Raw genomic sequence first — 16685 nt, 5'->3', positions numbered from 1 at the left:
GGATATGGAAATTGACTAGGCGAGCAAAGAGGTTTAACAATGACTTCTAAAGCTGGAGACCTTCATCCACTGTTAATGCTGAGTATGGGGGAGGAAATAATGCCTTGTAGATGGCTGCCATGTTTAATTTGGCCTGAGGAAATGCCTGGCTTAAGGAGTCAGTAGTAAAACTGTGGATGTGGGCCAGGAGGAAAAGGACAAGTTGCAAAGGGAGATGTGCCTACTGTTCTGGCATACAGCCTGGGCTGCACCACTGGAAGTGGCTGGCATTCTATTGTATAAAAGAGCAACATACCAAATTTAGATGCCTGAGAATTCCCTAACCACCAGTTGGAGATGCTTTGATTCTTAGAGGATGCTAGGATATCCACTGACTGCCTACCATAGTGAGAAATTAAATGCCACCCTAGATCCTTCACTTACATTGACACAGTTACTTAGCGAAGGAGAAAAATCTTACTTACTATCTCCCTTTTTCCTCTGAGAGAGCATGAGCTACCATTCAGGTATAAAAGCAATGGACAAACACAGAAAGGTAACAATCCATAGACTTGAAAACAGAAAAAAGTTAAAACTTCTTTTAAACAAAAAGAATTATAAAATAAAAACAAAAAACTTGAACATTGGACAAATTACAATAGTATACCAGAGAAAAGATATATATATATAATACATTCATGTTTTTTTTTTTTTTTTTAAAGATTTATTTATTTATTTAATTTCCCCCCCTCCCCTGGTTTTCTTGGTGTCTATTTGCTGCGTCTTGTTTCTTTGTCCGCTTCTGTTGTCGTCAGCGGCACGGGAAGTGTGGGCGGCGCCATTCCTGGGCAGGCTGCTCTTTCTTTTCACGCTGGGCGGCTTTCCTCACGGGCGCACTCCTTGCGCGTGGGGGCTCCCCCACGCGGGGGACACCCTTGCGTGGCACGGCACTCCTTGCGCGCATCAGCACTGCGCATGGCCAGCTCCACACGGGTCAAGGAGGCCCGGGGTTTGAACCGCGGACCTCCCATATGGTAGACGGACGCCCTAACCACTGGGCCAAAGTCCGTTTCCCTCATGTATATGTTTATATATGTATTACATATAGTGTTAAAAATACATTGATTTGAAAAATAAAAACCTGACAAGTGGGAAAAGATATTAGCAGAAATTTATATAAGGGTAATTATAAATGTTAAATAAATATATGAAATGTTTAATAATTAAAAGTGCTTAAGGAATTATTAAAGGCAAAAGGTATATAAAATAAATATTAAACATTCTCAAATAAATATACTTTAAAATTAAAAATTAATAGTTTCCTATCACAACAGTACAAAAAATTCAGAACATTTTACCCAGTAATTCCATTTTTATGATGAAGAAATAATCCTAAAATTCAGACAAAAGTTTAGAAGAAAGGAATGCTATACTTTTTACACATATATATTAATGAGAAGGTAGAAAAAAGTAAGAACACCATGTTATAGCAATACACTCAAATATTATGCAACCTTTAAAAATACTGTTTGCAAAGAGCTATTAATGAATGTAAGATGCTTATGATATACACTACTATTAAATTTTAAAAGTAGGATACAAAATTGTGCGTAGAGTATAATTTTAACTATATAAACATCCATGAGATGAATATACATTAATGAGATTATGATATACTTTACCCTTTTTGCCTTTCTGGGTATTCTAAATTTCCTACATCGTGTATATATGGTTTTTTGTATTAGCAACTTTAAAGTTACAATTCATTTACCACACAATTCACCCATTTAAAGTGTACAATTCAATGGTTTTTAGTATATTCACGGAGTTGTACAATTGCATGTATTACTCTTAAAATAAGTAGGTCTCTGGTTTATGGACACTCTAAAACGACATTATTTTTATTTAGGTATATATCTACTCTCTTTAACCACCAATGAAGAGCCTCTTCCAAGAATGCCAACCATGGGAAGAGGACACGGCTCAACTGATAGTCTGTCTACCATATGGAGGGTCCAGGGTTCAATCCCCAGGGCCTCCTGACCCCTGTGGTAAGCCAGACCACACACAGTACTGCCACGCACAAGGAGTGCCATGCTATACAGAGGCGCCTCCGTATAAGGGTGCCCCATGCGCAAAGAGTGCACCCCACAAGGAGAGCCGCCCCACGTGAAAAAAAGCACAGCCCACCCAGGAGTGGCGCCGCACACACAGAGAGCTGACGCAGCAAGATGATGCAACAAAAAAGAGACAATGCCGGATAATGCAAGCAGACGCAGAAGAACACACAGTGAATGGACACAGAGAGCAGACAATAGGGGGAAGGGGAGAGAAATAAATAAAATAAATCTTTAAAAAACAGGAATGCCAACCAAAATGCACACCAAGTAGCCCAGTGGAAATAAATGACAGGTAACATGGTTCCCTTTTCTAAGGCTAGCTACTCTCAGCTACTTATAAATGAAGTTCAAGTAAAAACAGGAAGTCTGCTTTCAGTACTTACCTTTACAATGCTTGTGGTCCGGGGTTGGGTTATAACCCCTGTAGCAAGTACACATGTAAGAGCCTTCGAGGTTGGAGCAAGTACCGTTTGAGCAGACACTTGGTTCCAGGCACTCATCCACATCTTGAGGAATGTTGATTAATGGACAGCAAAAAAAAGAAAGAAAGAAAACCTGAATAAAATTATGGAAATAGTGGCCCTTCAGAAGGCAGGGCAGATTCTTTAAGATGAACTTTCAAGTTAGTCCTTGGGATGAAAAGAAGCTGCATGTGTGATGGCTCTATGTCTTAGCGAACTTTTTGCAAAACAACTCAAAAAGGAACTAAACATGCTCTGTGAATAAATTCAATGGAGGGCAATTGCAGGAGGGGAGGCAAAGGAAGGGTAGTTTTAGAGCAACATCATTTACAAAACAAAATTTTATATGGAACCTGAGATGCACAAGGTCTGCTTGGGGAATTGACCAGTTCACTAGGATTCAAAGGTTTGCAGAAGCAAAATGTAAGATCTGTAACCCAGAGAAAACACAGGGAAGTCTAAACAGAAAAAGAACTCTAATCAAATGCTCTAAGCTGGCAGTGAATCAGTATGGTAAAAACCAACCTAGGAAAGAAATATAAACCTGTTGGGCAGTTTGAAGGTAGGGGCCAAAGAGGGAGACAAAATAATAATAGTTAATTTGTATTATTCTATTTAATCCTAACAAAAAACATATGTGCTAATCATTTTAAAGAGGAAGGAACTGATGCTTAGAGACGTTCAATAACTCAATCAAAGCCACAGAGTTAGAAAATGGTGATCCTGAGATTTGAATCCGACAGTGTAACTTTAAAGCCTATCCTTCTAACTTCGGCTTAAGTTTCTGTCATAGGCAATTATGTCTAGTGATAGAAACAGTTAAGCAAAGAGAAAATATATCAGTTTGTTTTTAATTGCTTGCTATCACAGTATTTATCCTGAAAATAATCATCAAAGTTTTCAAAAAAGCAAAGAAATTTGAGTCCTGTGCCCCACTTCAGAGCTCCTTGGGGAAGTCTTACTGTATGCTGTGGTGATAGACACATAGTAGAGCAGCAGTAAATGAAAACTTGAAGAGGAAAAACTTAAGCCCCAGAATGCTAAAACTATACACAGTCACAATTTAGGCTTAGTCTTTTTTTTTTTTTTTTAAAGATTTATTTTTTATTTAATTCCCCTCCCCTCCCCGGGTTGTCTGTTTTCTGTGTCTTTTTTTGCTGCGTCTTGTTTCTTTGTCCGCTTCTGTTGTCGTCAGCGGCACGGGAAGTGTGGGCGGCGCCATTCCTGGGCAGGCTGCTCCCTCCTTCGCGCTGGGCGGCTCTCCTTATGGGTGCACTCCTTGCGCGTGGGGCTCCCCTACGCAGGGGACACCCCTGTGTGGCACGGGACTCCTTGCGTGCATCAGCACTGCGCATGGGCCAGCTCCACGCGGGTCAAGGAGGCCCGGGGCTTGAACCGCGGGCCTCCCATGTGGTAGACGGACGCCCTAACCACTGGGCCAAAGTCCGTTTCCTGGCTTAGTCTTATAGCACAGTCTATAACTTAATCAGAGCATCCTAAGGCAGACAGACAATGAGAAGGAAAAGGCTCTTGACTGTCTCCATCTCAGTTTGCAATGCTCACCAAGAAAACAATAAAGCTTTCCATCCTCTTAAAATTAATAGGCAGAATCACAATACATTACCAATAAAGATTCAGCCTTAATCTGGTAATACAGAATTCAGATCACATTCATTTCATAAAACCTGTATTCTTTCTCACAAATGGAATTCAGAAATAGAATATTACTGAAAGCTGGCAAAGGTGTTTTTGTGTGTCCATGTGCAGACTGAGAAAGGCCAAGCAAATAGCTACATAGGTACTCTGTCACTGTCAGAAAATATCACTAATTATAACAAACTGATCCTACTCCAGGACAACAAAAAGAGCACTTCCAGACTGACTCATTATCCACCCTCTCTTTGGTTGCAGGAATCCATTTTTGTAAACACCAAAAGCAAACAATTTAAAAGAAGAAGCCAAACACTGGAGCCAAAGTAAATAATGGATTAGGATGAGCCTAGACACTAGGCATAGAAATTCCAGACAAGAACAGGAAAATGTCAAGTCTAGTATCTGGTTTGGTTTAAAAAATGTTAACAAGTTCAAAAATGTATGGACTGCTCTTTAATTATTCATGCACCAGGGAACGTTGAGTTACAGGACTGAAACATAACAGCAAAATCAATTCCTAAAACCACATTTTCTCTAAAGTAAATTAACAGACACTGCAGATTACCAATCATGAGATATTTAAAACACTTGTTTCACTAGGCTACTACCATGATTAATGATGTAGAAGAATGCCTTGAAATATCAAGGGTAGCTTTATTTGTTTATTCTTTCTTTACTTATTATAGATATAATTGCATGGAACCCAAACCATGTTAAGCCAATCATTTAAATGTAGATAGCACAGTTTGAAGAAAGAATACATGGTCTTAACAGAGATTATGTTCTGGAAAAATAATCACACAGTAAAATATGACTAAGGAATTTCTATACAGAAAGAAGGTGTCTAAAGTGGCCACACATAAATACACTTCTCTTCTAAACTGTGGATCCAAGCACCCAGCTGGTCAATCTACTGGATATCTCCACTCTGTGACCAACAAGCAATTCTGCATCTTCATGGTCAAAACTGATCCCTCCCCACTTTGCGCTCTTTCCCATATGGTACCACCATCCATCAGAAACCTAGGAGTCATCTTTTCTAGATTCCTTACTTTCCCTCTTTCACTCATTCACTTTTACCTTCATATCAATCTATTTTCTAAATATCTCATCAATCTTACCTTTCAAATGTTTCCCAAATGCTCCTAGTTTAAAATACAAATATGATTAATGGTACTGGCTCCTCCACTTTAATAACTTTCAATGGTTTTCAGTACTCTTCAACTTAGTCATGGATACAACTTGTGAAGCCTGGATGGTATTGGCAGGAGAAGGCTTGGTCCCCACCCCAGGGTTCTTTCTTCCAATCCTTGGGAGGATCTCCTAACATCAATGCCATGGGAAGCAAGGTGGTCCCCCGGAATCCATCATGATTATATCATTTGTCTTCCAAATTGTAGCTTAAAACCTATCCTACTACAAGATTATGGTCTTAGAGAATATTCACATTAACCAAGTTCTTTTTTTTTTTTTTAAAGATTTATTTTATTTATTTCTCTCCCCTTCCCCCCGCCCCCCTGCCCCAGTTGTCTGTTTACTGTGTCCATTTGCTACATATTCTTCTTTTTGTCCACTTCTGTTGTTGTCAGCGGCACGGGAACCTGTGTTTCTTTTTGTTGTTGTTGTTGTTGCATCATCTTGCTATGTCAGCTCTCTTTGTGTGCAGCGCCATTCTTGGGCAGGCTGCACTTTCTTTCATGCTGGGTGGTTCTCCTTACGGGGCGCACTCCTTGCACGTGGGGCTCCCCTACGTGGGAGGCACCCCTGCGTGGCACAGCACTCCTTGTGTGCATCAGGACTGCATGTGGGCCAGCTCTGCCTGGGTCAAGGAGGCCCAGGGTTTGAACGGCGGACCCCTCATGTGGTAGGCGGATGCCCTATCCACTGGGCCAAGCCCGCTTCCCTAACCAAATTCTTATAATGCACATATATATAATGAATTAAATAGGGCTTTATGTTTAATCTCAGGCAGGAAACTTGTTATCACAAAAAATAATGTGTTCATAGAAAAATGGTTCCAAACGCCAAACAACTTACCAGGGGTTTTTGGGCCATAATTTGGCATTTGCCATTCAATGAACTAGTTATCCCTCCCAGGGTAAGAAAGTTCCCAGAGGTTTAGAAGGTGAGCAGTACAAGGACAAGACTATTCAAAGGTTTATGAATCCACTTCACTGTACTATCACCCAGCCAAAATTGAGCCTTCTCATCTGCAACACAAATTTGTTAGAGAGCCTCTAACAAATGCCTTTTTGAAAACCAGATATGCCGTGCCTACAGGACTCCCCTGATCTACTGACCTGGTAACCCTGGTAGTAAAGGTAGTCAGGGTAGTCTGGCCTGATCTGGCTGATTGTTATGATCATTACTTCCTTTAAAAATGTTTCACCTCATCATTTCAATCACATAGTCTGCAGTTCTTTGTCAAGATCTACATGGAATTCAGTGATCATTAGTTCCCAAACTCCACCTTCTTTCTTCTTTGGGGGGACAAGAGGACATTAACCTTACTCCAGCTCTCTGGCAACTTTCCATTCTCCTCAGTTTCACAGAGATGACTCCCAGCTGCCCAGCAATCCCACCTGTAAGTTCTCTCATTGCCTTGGGATAGAATTAGTCTGCTGTCAGGAACCTTTTAGAAAATTCCCTTCCTAATATCCTGGGAACACATCAGATTGCCTCAAGCCCCTCTCTGGTGAGCACAACCTCTAAGCTACAGAGCAGATTCAGTAGCTGAGTTTACACCATCATGCTCTCCCAAAGCTCTTCCCATTCTACTTTTCCTGTCCAATCCCTGGTGGTGGGTCAAAACGCCTTCCAGGCCCAGAGTTCACCTGATAAGTTCCAGGACTTTAAAGGAGATGAATCTGTCAACACTGTGATCCAATCATTTCTCTGAGGCTGTGAGTATAGCTGAATGAGACTTCCAGCCTCCCTTAACTCTTAGTCACCAGCTTAGACTTCAATAAAAGAGCACCCTTTGGGTTTGGAAGAAAACATCTTATTCCATCAACATAGCTACATGAAAACATAGGATTACTCCCCACTCCCTGGCCTCTAGTCTAGTGTGCATTCCTCCAATTCTTCTTCAACGATTTCTTCATATATGGCCTTTCATACTAAAAATGATAGGAGAATATATTTGACAGAAAAGCAAGCATGGCAAAATCAAAGACAGATGCTTGTCAGGACAGTGCAATGAAATAATCTCAACTACCTCTGAGGTACCATAAATCCTCAGATCTCACGCCCCCTCTATCAATTCTGTCCAGGTTAAAATATGCAGTAGTAGCAGAGCTGTTGACAAAAATGTGTTACACAATCCTCAAAGATCCATCACTGCTTTTTAGAATTGGAGAAGAGCCAAAGCTACATATATTCTAGACAAATGAGCCAAGGATGACCTCAGAAAATCAGAAATATGTGGAATGCCACAAATCCCACCATATCATTGGTTTCTTACCTCACCTTTCCAAAGGAACCGTTTGTCTTTCTGCAAAACTAAACTAGGGCTACCTAAGGTGCAGGCTGTCAACTCGGACTCTAGAATCCCAGGGCTATTATTACGGCCATTTGTATGGGATGGTTCTTTCTTTATCGTCTTCATTATATTGTTTTGTTCTCTAACTTCTCAGGTATATCTGAGAAGTAGATGAGGTATTGTAGAAAACAGAAAACACTGGATTTGGAGGTAAAAGACCTGGAGACATGTCCCCGCTGTCCTTTGCTACCTGTGACCTTGGACAAGCCCATTAACCTATTTGGGAATCAATTTCCACATTTGTACTAAAGGGAGGATTGCCGTGAGGATCAAATGAAACAATCAAGTCAAAGCCCTTTGTAAAATATATGAAGGAAAGTTGTTGCTGTTATTATAATAAAGAGTCTTCCCACCCAGACACTGCTTTCAAAAGTGTTCTGTTTTTTAAGCCACTTCAACTCTGCCCTGGCATCTAGTAGATCCATAGTTCCATGCTCAATAAATGGTTTATTAGTTGATTAGAAGACTCCTTTAGCACATAACGATTTTGGCATAAGGCTGATGTTTGTACATATTAAAAGATCTCCAAAACATAGATGTGCTCAGTTGCCATGTTACAGGAAATAAATCAATGTAGTATGAAAGTCTTCCATTTTAGATAGTCTATGAATATTCATATATTCCATAAAAGTCAACACTGCATATCTAGAAACCTAACCATGTGAAAAGACCTCCTAGAACAATGAATTCTCCATGCTTATCCTGCAAGTTCTCCACCCCTGGTTTTATTTAAGACTGAGGCTAAGCAGTTGCCAAGGGGAGTAAAGATTCTTCAAATGCCTAAGACATACTACATTTAGAGAACTTAAATGGGAGTCAGAAAATCATCATCCACGAGACTAAGAAAAAAGGATTACTCTGTAAATAACTCGAAATTTGCATTGCCCTCCCAAGTCACATGGTCTATCATAGAATCAACTAAATTAAGCCCAAAAAGGCATAGATCCAATGGGTGACAGATTTTGTGTCTTCTGAAGCAGAGCAAAGAAAATGAAGTAAAAGCATGGAGACCGCAGCATTATTATAGAAGCAGAAAATATTTGTTAGGAATCATCCATGCTCAGATTTTGAAAGGAAACTACAAGATTAAGATCACTTAAATTCAAAAGAGAAAGTTCCCATGACAGGCGATTTTTAAAGTATAAGTTGAGTTTATAAGAAAGAGAAGGCAGTTTTGTAGAGAAGTTCAACATAAAATTTACTTCAATGAGTTTCAGTTATTGCCGTTATTTCTTCTATTGTGGGACAAGGGGTGAAGGGGAGGAGAACAGGAAGGTGAGACAACAGGTTAACATTTATTCATCCCACCTTATACCGGACAACTTACTTGGTGCTGCGTATCAATTCTTTAATTCTGACAATAAACCCTAGGAGGAAAATATTTCCATCTCCATTTTACAGATAATGAAGCTTCGGAGAAGTCACATTTGCCCAAGACTGTCTTAATTAATATCAGAAATACTGAAAGTACCTGTAAATAATTAAATATTAGAAAACGTCATTTGGGGGGTGGCTCTAGACAGGTTTGACTCAGACCAGCTCTCCAAGAGTCAATAGAAAGCTGTAAATTGAGTCTCTGACAGGCTGCCTTCCCTCAAGAAAGGCCTTGGTTGAAGCAGCCAGTTAGAACTGGCCAGAAACCCAGGGTGATGAAATAGTCATTAGAGGCAGGCGGGGACGAGTGGGCAACAACTCCAGGCTGAATGTGAGGTCCAAGGAATACAGTGTTGAATGATGAAAGTGGCTCTCAAGAGAGAACCAAAATCCACAACTTGAAAGAAGAAGCTACATTAACAGAAGAGCTAAGAAGAGTTGCCAAGAAACATTAAGGGATGATGTGTGTTAGGCAGAGCTTTTAAATGATAGATATTTTTAAGTGGACAATAAACTGTTGCAAATCAAGTCTTATTGCCCTGAAATTAACACTAGGAAAAAGGGGTCCCCAAGACCACACCTGATGACGTTTTACCTGTTTCTGCCTAAAACTAGTTCTGTTCTAATTCACAAGTCAAGGAGAAGCATCAATCAGTAAGAACTAGTTTACATGGCATGAAGACAAAGACGCTGGTAATGCTTTCAAAGGTTCATTGTTTAGTCAGAGAAAGTGGAAGAAAGTGTAACTGGTTTCTACCCCTGAAAAGTACAGGGGGTGAAACTGTGGCTCTTAATGAAGCCACTTAACAGAAAAAAAGTCAAGTCTACATGAAGAATGATGTGTTTTTAAAATACCATAACCATAATGTTAAATGAAAGTAATATTAAACAGTGCACACATTTTATTATATCTACATAAAAATATGCAGTCAGTGAGGGAAGAGTTGTAGAAAAAGGAAGAAGGATACTAAAAGTCATGTAACATAACAGCCCTGGGAGACAGAGATTACTATTCACACAGGTGGCAACTAACAAATGCCAAGTATAGGACTGTTCTCCAGAATGGTGAGATTATGGGAAAACTTTTAAAAGTCATTAATGGTCTCATACAGACTTTTCAATTAAAATATAGAAAAAAATCCTATCAATGTATTCTAAGGTATCTGGATTGAATGGATACAAAAGTCACAAACTGGTCACAACAGATAACTGTTACTGACAAATTATTAGCAAGGCACCCCTTGTTTATAACCCACCATCTGATACTTCCCAGACCACTAATGACTCCAGCACTCCCTGTCTCCCCAATACTCCTTCACTTTTCTCCATGGAACTCATCCATTCAATAAAGCATATATTTTACTTGTTCACTTCCCTCCACTAGACTGTCCGTACAAGGAAGAGAAGAATTTTAATTTGCTCACTCTTAATCCCCAGGATCTGGAAAAATGCCTGGCATGTAATAGGTGCTCAATATTACCTGTTAATTTAATGAATAAGATAAATTGAGCTATGTTATCAAAAATGAGCTCCATTCAAGGTAAGCAATTCAGTAAGAACTGCATCTTCTGGAAAGTATTTTAGAGTCCCAGAGGTACAATAATGAGAATTAAAATATGTAAAGTCACAAAAACTAAAAGACAGGGCCAAGCTTTCATTACTATTGTCAGAGTTTAGCAGAAAAATCCAATCAACTCATTGGCTCCATATGAGAAGAAAGCCCATGTTGCAATATCCGCTTTTTTGTCACACCTAATTTTTCACAGTTTGAAAGCTCTACTACCATAAGAAATTAAGATGGAAAATCCATTTTGGTACAATCTGCAAAAGCCCTTGTGAGAAACTGAGAAGAGCTGCACATCCAATACGAACAATGAATGAAACTTTCAATCATAGAGTGGTTTAATTGGAGATTACACAGGGTCTAATATTTTACCCAAAGCAGAAGGAGAAAGTATAGTACCTGCTTTTCATAACGGGAAATGCATGACCTTATTGCTGCAGAAATGAAAGCTATTGTTTGGAACACAAGGGTTAGGTGTGTGCTTTTGGTGGCATTGAGTAGCAAACACAGTGACCTAATATTTCTTCTTAAGATTCTAATCTTAAGAAGGTACTGTGTTTCTGTCACTGAACTGCAGGAAAGCAGTCACAATTAGATTGATTTTATACATATATGTCTAAGGACTCACTTATTATCATTTCCCTATCTAGATACATGCATTTATATTGAAGAGCAATCACCTGCCAATTTGGCCAATCATGTTTTATTAGTAAATTCAAAAATTAGGATTGTATTTTTACTAATACTTTGAATTTTAATGTTTTACAGTAAACTCATGGTGCTGCTCCTGGATATGTATTAGTATGTGAAACTATAGGACACATCTAGAACCCTGATAAGTACTTATGAAATGTGTGCCTGATGGGAAAATTAGAACCAAAGGTGCTTTCTGACAGACTCCAATTACATACAGAAATGTTTCTCAAATAAACAAGTCATAAAGATTTTTTCCTTTTCTTGAAAATCTATGGTTCACAATTCTATTGGAAGTTGACACTTGGGAATGGGAATGGTGGGGAATAGCGGCAGTTCCAGGTAGGAGACTGAGCTGACTGCGGCCTGGAAATAAGTCCAAAGCTTGGAAATTGGGAGTGCTTTTACCCTCTACCCCCACTCTCCCTTGCCCCACTTTAAAACACCCAAGTGTCTTTCAGAGCTTGCAAGATAAAGACCAACGTTTTTGGTAGGAACCAGAGAGCTCTGTGAGGACTGCCCTCTGATCTTGCAGCAAATCACCCTTCTTCTCAGACCTTCAGCCACACTGGCTTTTTAGTTTTGGGAACATGCCTCCCTCTTCCTGCCACAAGCTCTCTGTATATGCTGTTTCCTCTGCCTGAAATGTTCTCCCACCTGTCCCCTTCCCCAGTTACCTTCCCAGATAAGTCTCAACTTAATAACTAAAGGCAACATGCTCTATCCCATGTCAAATTTATTACATTCTTTTTTTTTAAATTTTACAAAAGCGTTCACTTGGCATTCCACCAATATATCAGCCAATGGCAATGCGGAAGACAAAACTTCAGCGTGAACACTTCTGTACCTACCAAGGCACTGTCCATTCCAGCCTCGGAATCCTTCTGTGCAGGGAACACATTGGTAAGAGCCAGGAGAGTTCACACACTGCTCATCTGGACAAGTACTTGGAGTCAAACACTCATCAATATCTGAAAAATCAAAGAGTCAGGTCACATACCTTTATCTTTTTTTTTCAAAGATACATAAATCACACAAAATGTTACATTAAAAATATAAGAGGTTCCCATATACCCTCACTCCCCTCCCTACTTCCCCCACATCAACAACCTCTTTCATCAGTGTGGCACATTCACTGCATTTGATAAATACATTTTGGAGCACTGCTACATGGATTATAGTTTACATTATTGCTTACATTCTCTCCCAGTCCATTCAGTGGGTTATGGCAGGATATATTATGTTCTGCATCTGTCCCTGCAACATCATTTAGGACAACAACCAGCCCTGAAAAGGCCCCCATGTTACACCTCTTCTTCCCTCTCCCTGCCCTCAGCAACTCTGATGGCCGCTGTCTCCACATCAAAGATGCAGTTTCTTCCATTGCTAGAGTCACAATAATTCTATAGTAGAATACCAGTAAGTCCACTCTAATCCATATTTTATTCCTCCATCCTGAGGACCCTGGGATGGTGATGTCCACTCCACCTCTAAATCGAGAGGGGGCTTAGATACCACATGGCTGATGGATGGGATTCTCCTGCTTGCCTCTGTACTCTCTTGGTTCCCTGGTGTGATGATTGACCATCCTCACCTCCCTGTTAGCTGACCTGGGTAAGTCCAAAGAACCAGGATACCAAAGCAAAGCTGACTTTTGTGAAGACAGGCAAAAAAGCATGTTATGTCTACATTACAGTGGGAAAAACAATACCTGATTTCATGAAACCTCAGGTCTACACTTAGACATATAGCATCATGTGTGCACAGTTAGGTATATCTTAAAATATCTGCCACATTCCAAGACCAAACCAGGCCTTTCCACTCTGGGAGCTGGCAGCTTGTCTAGGGCCATTTTCTGGACATCGAAACTTTTAAGTAATAGTAAAGCATGCCAGAAAGAAATCCAAGCAATGGGGACGATAGTAAGGAAGCTATATATACACCCAACCAGAGGTTCTCTCAGCAGTCACTGGACAGTCTAGGGAAAGCCTCACTTTGGCTTAATGGGCCCAAGAACATTCTATGTTTGAATAATTTAAAACCTTTCATATGATAGGAATTCCTTGGAGGTAGAAAAAGAACATTAAGAGCGTGTGAACTCATCACACTTTGAAGATTTTCCAGAAAATTTGGTGATATGATCAGATGATAATATTTTCTGATAAAAATAGATCTTTTCACATTCACAGCTAACTTATTAAACATGGCTCTTTCCAATATGGAGGGAAAAAACCACCTTAAATATAGTCAGGGTTGTGGCAGACGTTACTATTACAATAGCTTTAGGTCTTTTGAAAAATAATAGAAACAACAAGTTGGGAGAAAAATAAGATACAGGATATAGTCTGCAATTTAAAATGAGCAATACCATCTTGTGTTCTAGCCTCTGAAATAAGAATTTTTCTGGAGTTAGACTATGGATTCAAATGAGTAGATTTAATGTCTAAGTATGACCAATAAAAGATACATAGGAGCCCTAAATAATCACAGTTCAAATATAAATGGGTTTTCAGAATATAAACTTTCTGAAAAGTGACAGAAAAAAATATATAATGAGTACACTAAATACCCATGGGATTTAATGTCTTTATCCTGGCATATTATTAGATATTTATCTCCCACTATATATCACTAGATATGTGTGAAAAGATGCTTAAAGTCAAACAGTTGAGGACGATACTAACAGAATGAGTACCAAGTTTCAGTGAAATTTTTTTTTCTATCAGAAAAATTCTTGCCAATAGACAATAATACACAGTGAGTTTTTTTAGGTCAGATGTTCTGGGACTTCTTGTTCCACAAAAACGATGATTCTTGCCAGTTTCATATTCTAAGCAGCATTACATTTTCCTCTGGATGGGGTTTTTATTATTATACAACTATAAATGCTGTATCAGAGAATGCCACTGAGACCGGCTGGTTCAACATGTAAGTTCCGATGCTGAATGACACAAGGAGACTTCCCTGAATCTCCTGCTGCTCTCACCACTCTTTGCTTCTTCCCTCATATATAAATAACGACCTACCTGCCTTCTAACACACAAAAAGAATAAAGAAAGGATGAATGAGATAATGTCTGTAAACTACAATAGGCTCCTTGGAGACCGGTGCTGTTTGAAAGCAACTTCGTTAGTGACAGCTGAGAAAATCTTCAGTGAGCCAGAAGCCCAGGGAACTCTGGCTCTGCTCCATGACAAAATTATAAAAGAGCCGCATGTTTGGCTCCTTCTTCTTTCCTAGCTTTTTCAAGGGCAGAGAAATATGTATTATTTACTCACGGAACTCTCATAATATTACTGTTTAATAATTTCCATTGATTGAGTATTGCTGACTATTCTTCTACTTTCAATTTAATGAAAAAATTCTCAAATTTCTTTTCTACTTCTTTCCACCCTCCCTGATACTATAGTGAATTACTTAACTCTAAATAATAGTCCTGGGCCTACTGTAGAACAGAAAGGATCAATATATGACTTCTTTGGAAGATGCTGCTTTGTACCTAAAATGTTTGTCAATTAAACCTACCCCTTCTTTTTTTTTTTTAACTTTTACACTCCAGGCAACTGTAGATATACTGAGAAGTTGCAAAAAACAAAAGGCATCAGGGAAGGGGGAAGTTTAAAGAAATTATGGATACTAACAATGAAAGAAACACAATAAAAGATACTGTGACACATTTATTTTCATGACAAGTTAACGTCATGGTTCCCATTTTACGGATGATGAGCTAAGCTTCAAAGATGCCAAGTAACTGACTCCAGTTCACACAGCTATTAAGCATGGGTGCCACAAGCTGATTCCAGAGCGCCTGCTCGTTCTCATTCCCATGCTGCCCCCCGAGAGCAAAGAGAGTGTTCCCTGCAAGAGGAGAGTGTGGACACTGTCCACCTGCACTGGCTCCGTGCCTCTCAGCCATCACGGGAGGGCTCATAGCTCCATTCTGGCCCCAAATTCATCAGAGATCCAGTAACATAAACCCTCCCACTCCTCTCTGGTGGAGAACCAGGATAAGGCAAGAGGCCAACAGGAGAGGCAGGTGTAGGCTGCCAAAAATGTCTAATTAGCTCTCACTCCAAGCCTCGGTCATCAGGGCTGCGGGTAGGAAAAAAACCATCACACCAACATGCAGAGGCAAGTCTGCTGAGAGCAGAACGACCCCAACTAGCCTCTCCCCTGGCTCTGGGAGCCTGGCTATATTACAAGAGGCTTTAGGCCGTCAGGTAGGGGACCTCAGGAAAGAGTACCATCACCATGTCCCGGTTCCTCAAACACCTGCTCAAGAGACCCCTGCTCCTTCTCCCTAATGTTGCCATTGCAGGACTTAAGCAGAAGCTCAATTTCTTCCTTGATGAAAATTATTACAAAGAAGTACCACAGTGGCTTCCGAAAGAACCTGTGTAACTTGGACACAGACATGAGCAGACTTATTAAATGGCTAATAATTTTGGCCATGCTATAAACATTTTTGAAAACAATCTTAAAAATGGGAGCATTATAAATAAAATAAATTTTATCTAACACAGTTGGAATCTGACTGACTCTTCAGTAGGGAGTCTGCAAGAAGTCCCAGAGCAAAGGTAAAAGATAATAGCTGAGATGAAGAAATGCTGAACAAAGCAAAAAGGTCAAAAACTAAAAACCAACATTGGTTACAGCTGCACCATGTTCCCAGACATGATAATTAAGTCTGGGTTTGTGCTAAGATACTCTGCCATTAATCGTTCTAATGTAGATCTCTCTCCAAAAACCAAGAAAGGGAGACCTGAAGTGAGAAATCAAGAGCATGAAGATGATAAGTAACCTAGACAGAGGCCCTGACATGAGGGAAAGAGGCTGTGACTCTAGCAAGCAGGAAGTGCTCAGTAAGCTGACATGATATACGGGGTGGAGAACCCGTCATGGGCCAGGTGCTTGCCAGCTCGGTTCTCGATCCAGCCTTCCTGTTCACGGTCACGTGCACTCCGCATCTCGAGGAGGCGCAGACACACTCACCTTCACAATGGCCTGTGCGGGTCATGCGGTACCCGCTGTCGCAGTATTCACACCGGAAGGCCCCTATGGTGTTGACACAGTGGCCTTCCCCACACATGGCCGGCCTCAGGCACTCGTCGACATCTGGGTGACATTGCAGAAAACTTGATTTTTATTTTCCAAAATATCACTTCGACTCTCCCCCACTGTCGCTGATCACAAATTAACAAATACGTTGCAGTCCATTAAATTGTATGTTAGGCACTTACTATTAGCCCTCTGATATACTGCAATATAGCCTTCACATGTTAAACTTTTAAAATAGCAAG

General features: G+C 40.1%; 1 protein-coding gene across 8 annotated transcripts in view; it reads right to left on the bottom strand.

The window, feature by feature from the left end:
- LTBP1 (latent transforming growth factor beta binding protein 1) overlaps positions 1–16685 on the bottom strand; it is a 410312-nt gene that overhangs the window by 98041 nt on the left and 295586 nt on the right. For all 8 annotated transcript variants that reach the window (XM_058278378.2, XM_058278382.2, XM_058278380.2 and 5 more), the window contains 3 exons: positions 16378–16500; positions 12237–12356; positions 2483–2605 (listed from right to left, as the gene is read on the bottom strand). In XM_058278378.2, coding sequence (XP_058134361.1) covers positions 2483–2605; positions 12237–12356; positions 16378–16500 — 366 coding nt within the window. The remainder of the gene's footprint in view (positions 1–2482; positions 2606–12236; positions 12357–16377; positions 16501–16685) is intronic.

Source organism: Dasypus novemcinctus, chromosome 17 (genome assembly GCF_030445035.2).
Source record: "Dasypus novemcinctus isolate mDasNov1 chromosome 17, mDasNov1.1.hap2, whole genome shotgun sequence".
NCBI lineage: Eukaryota > Metazoa > Chordata > Mammalia > Cingulata > Dasypodidae > Dasypus > Dasypus novemcinctus.
The sequence above is the reverse complement of the archived record's forward strand: the minus strand, read 5'-3'. Positions and strand labels throughout refer to the sequence as shown.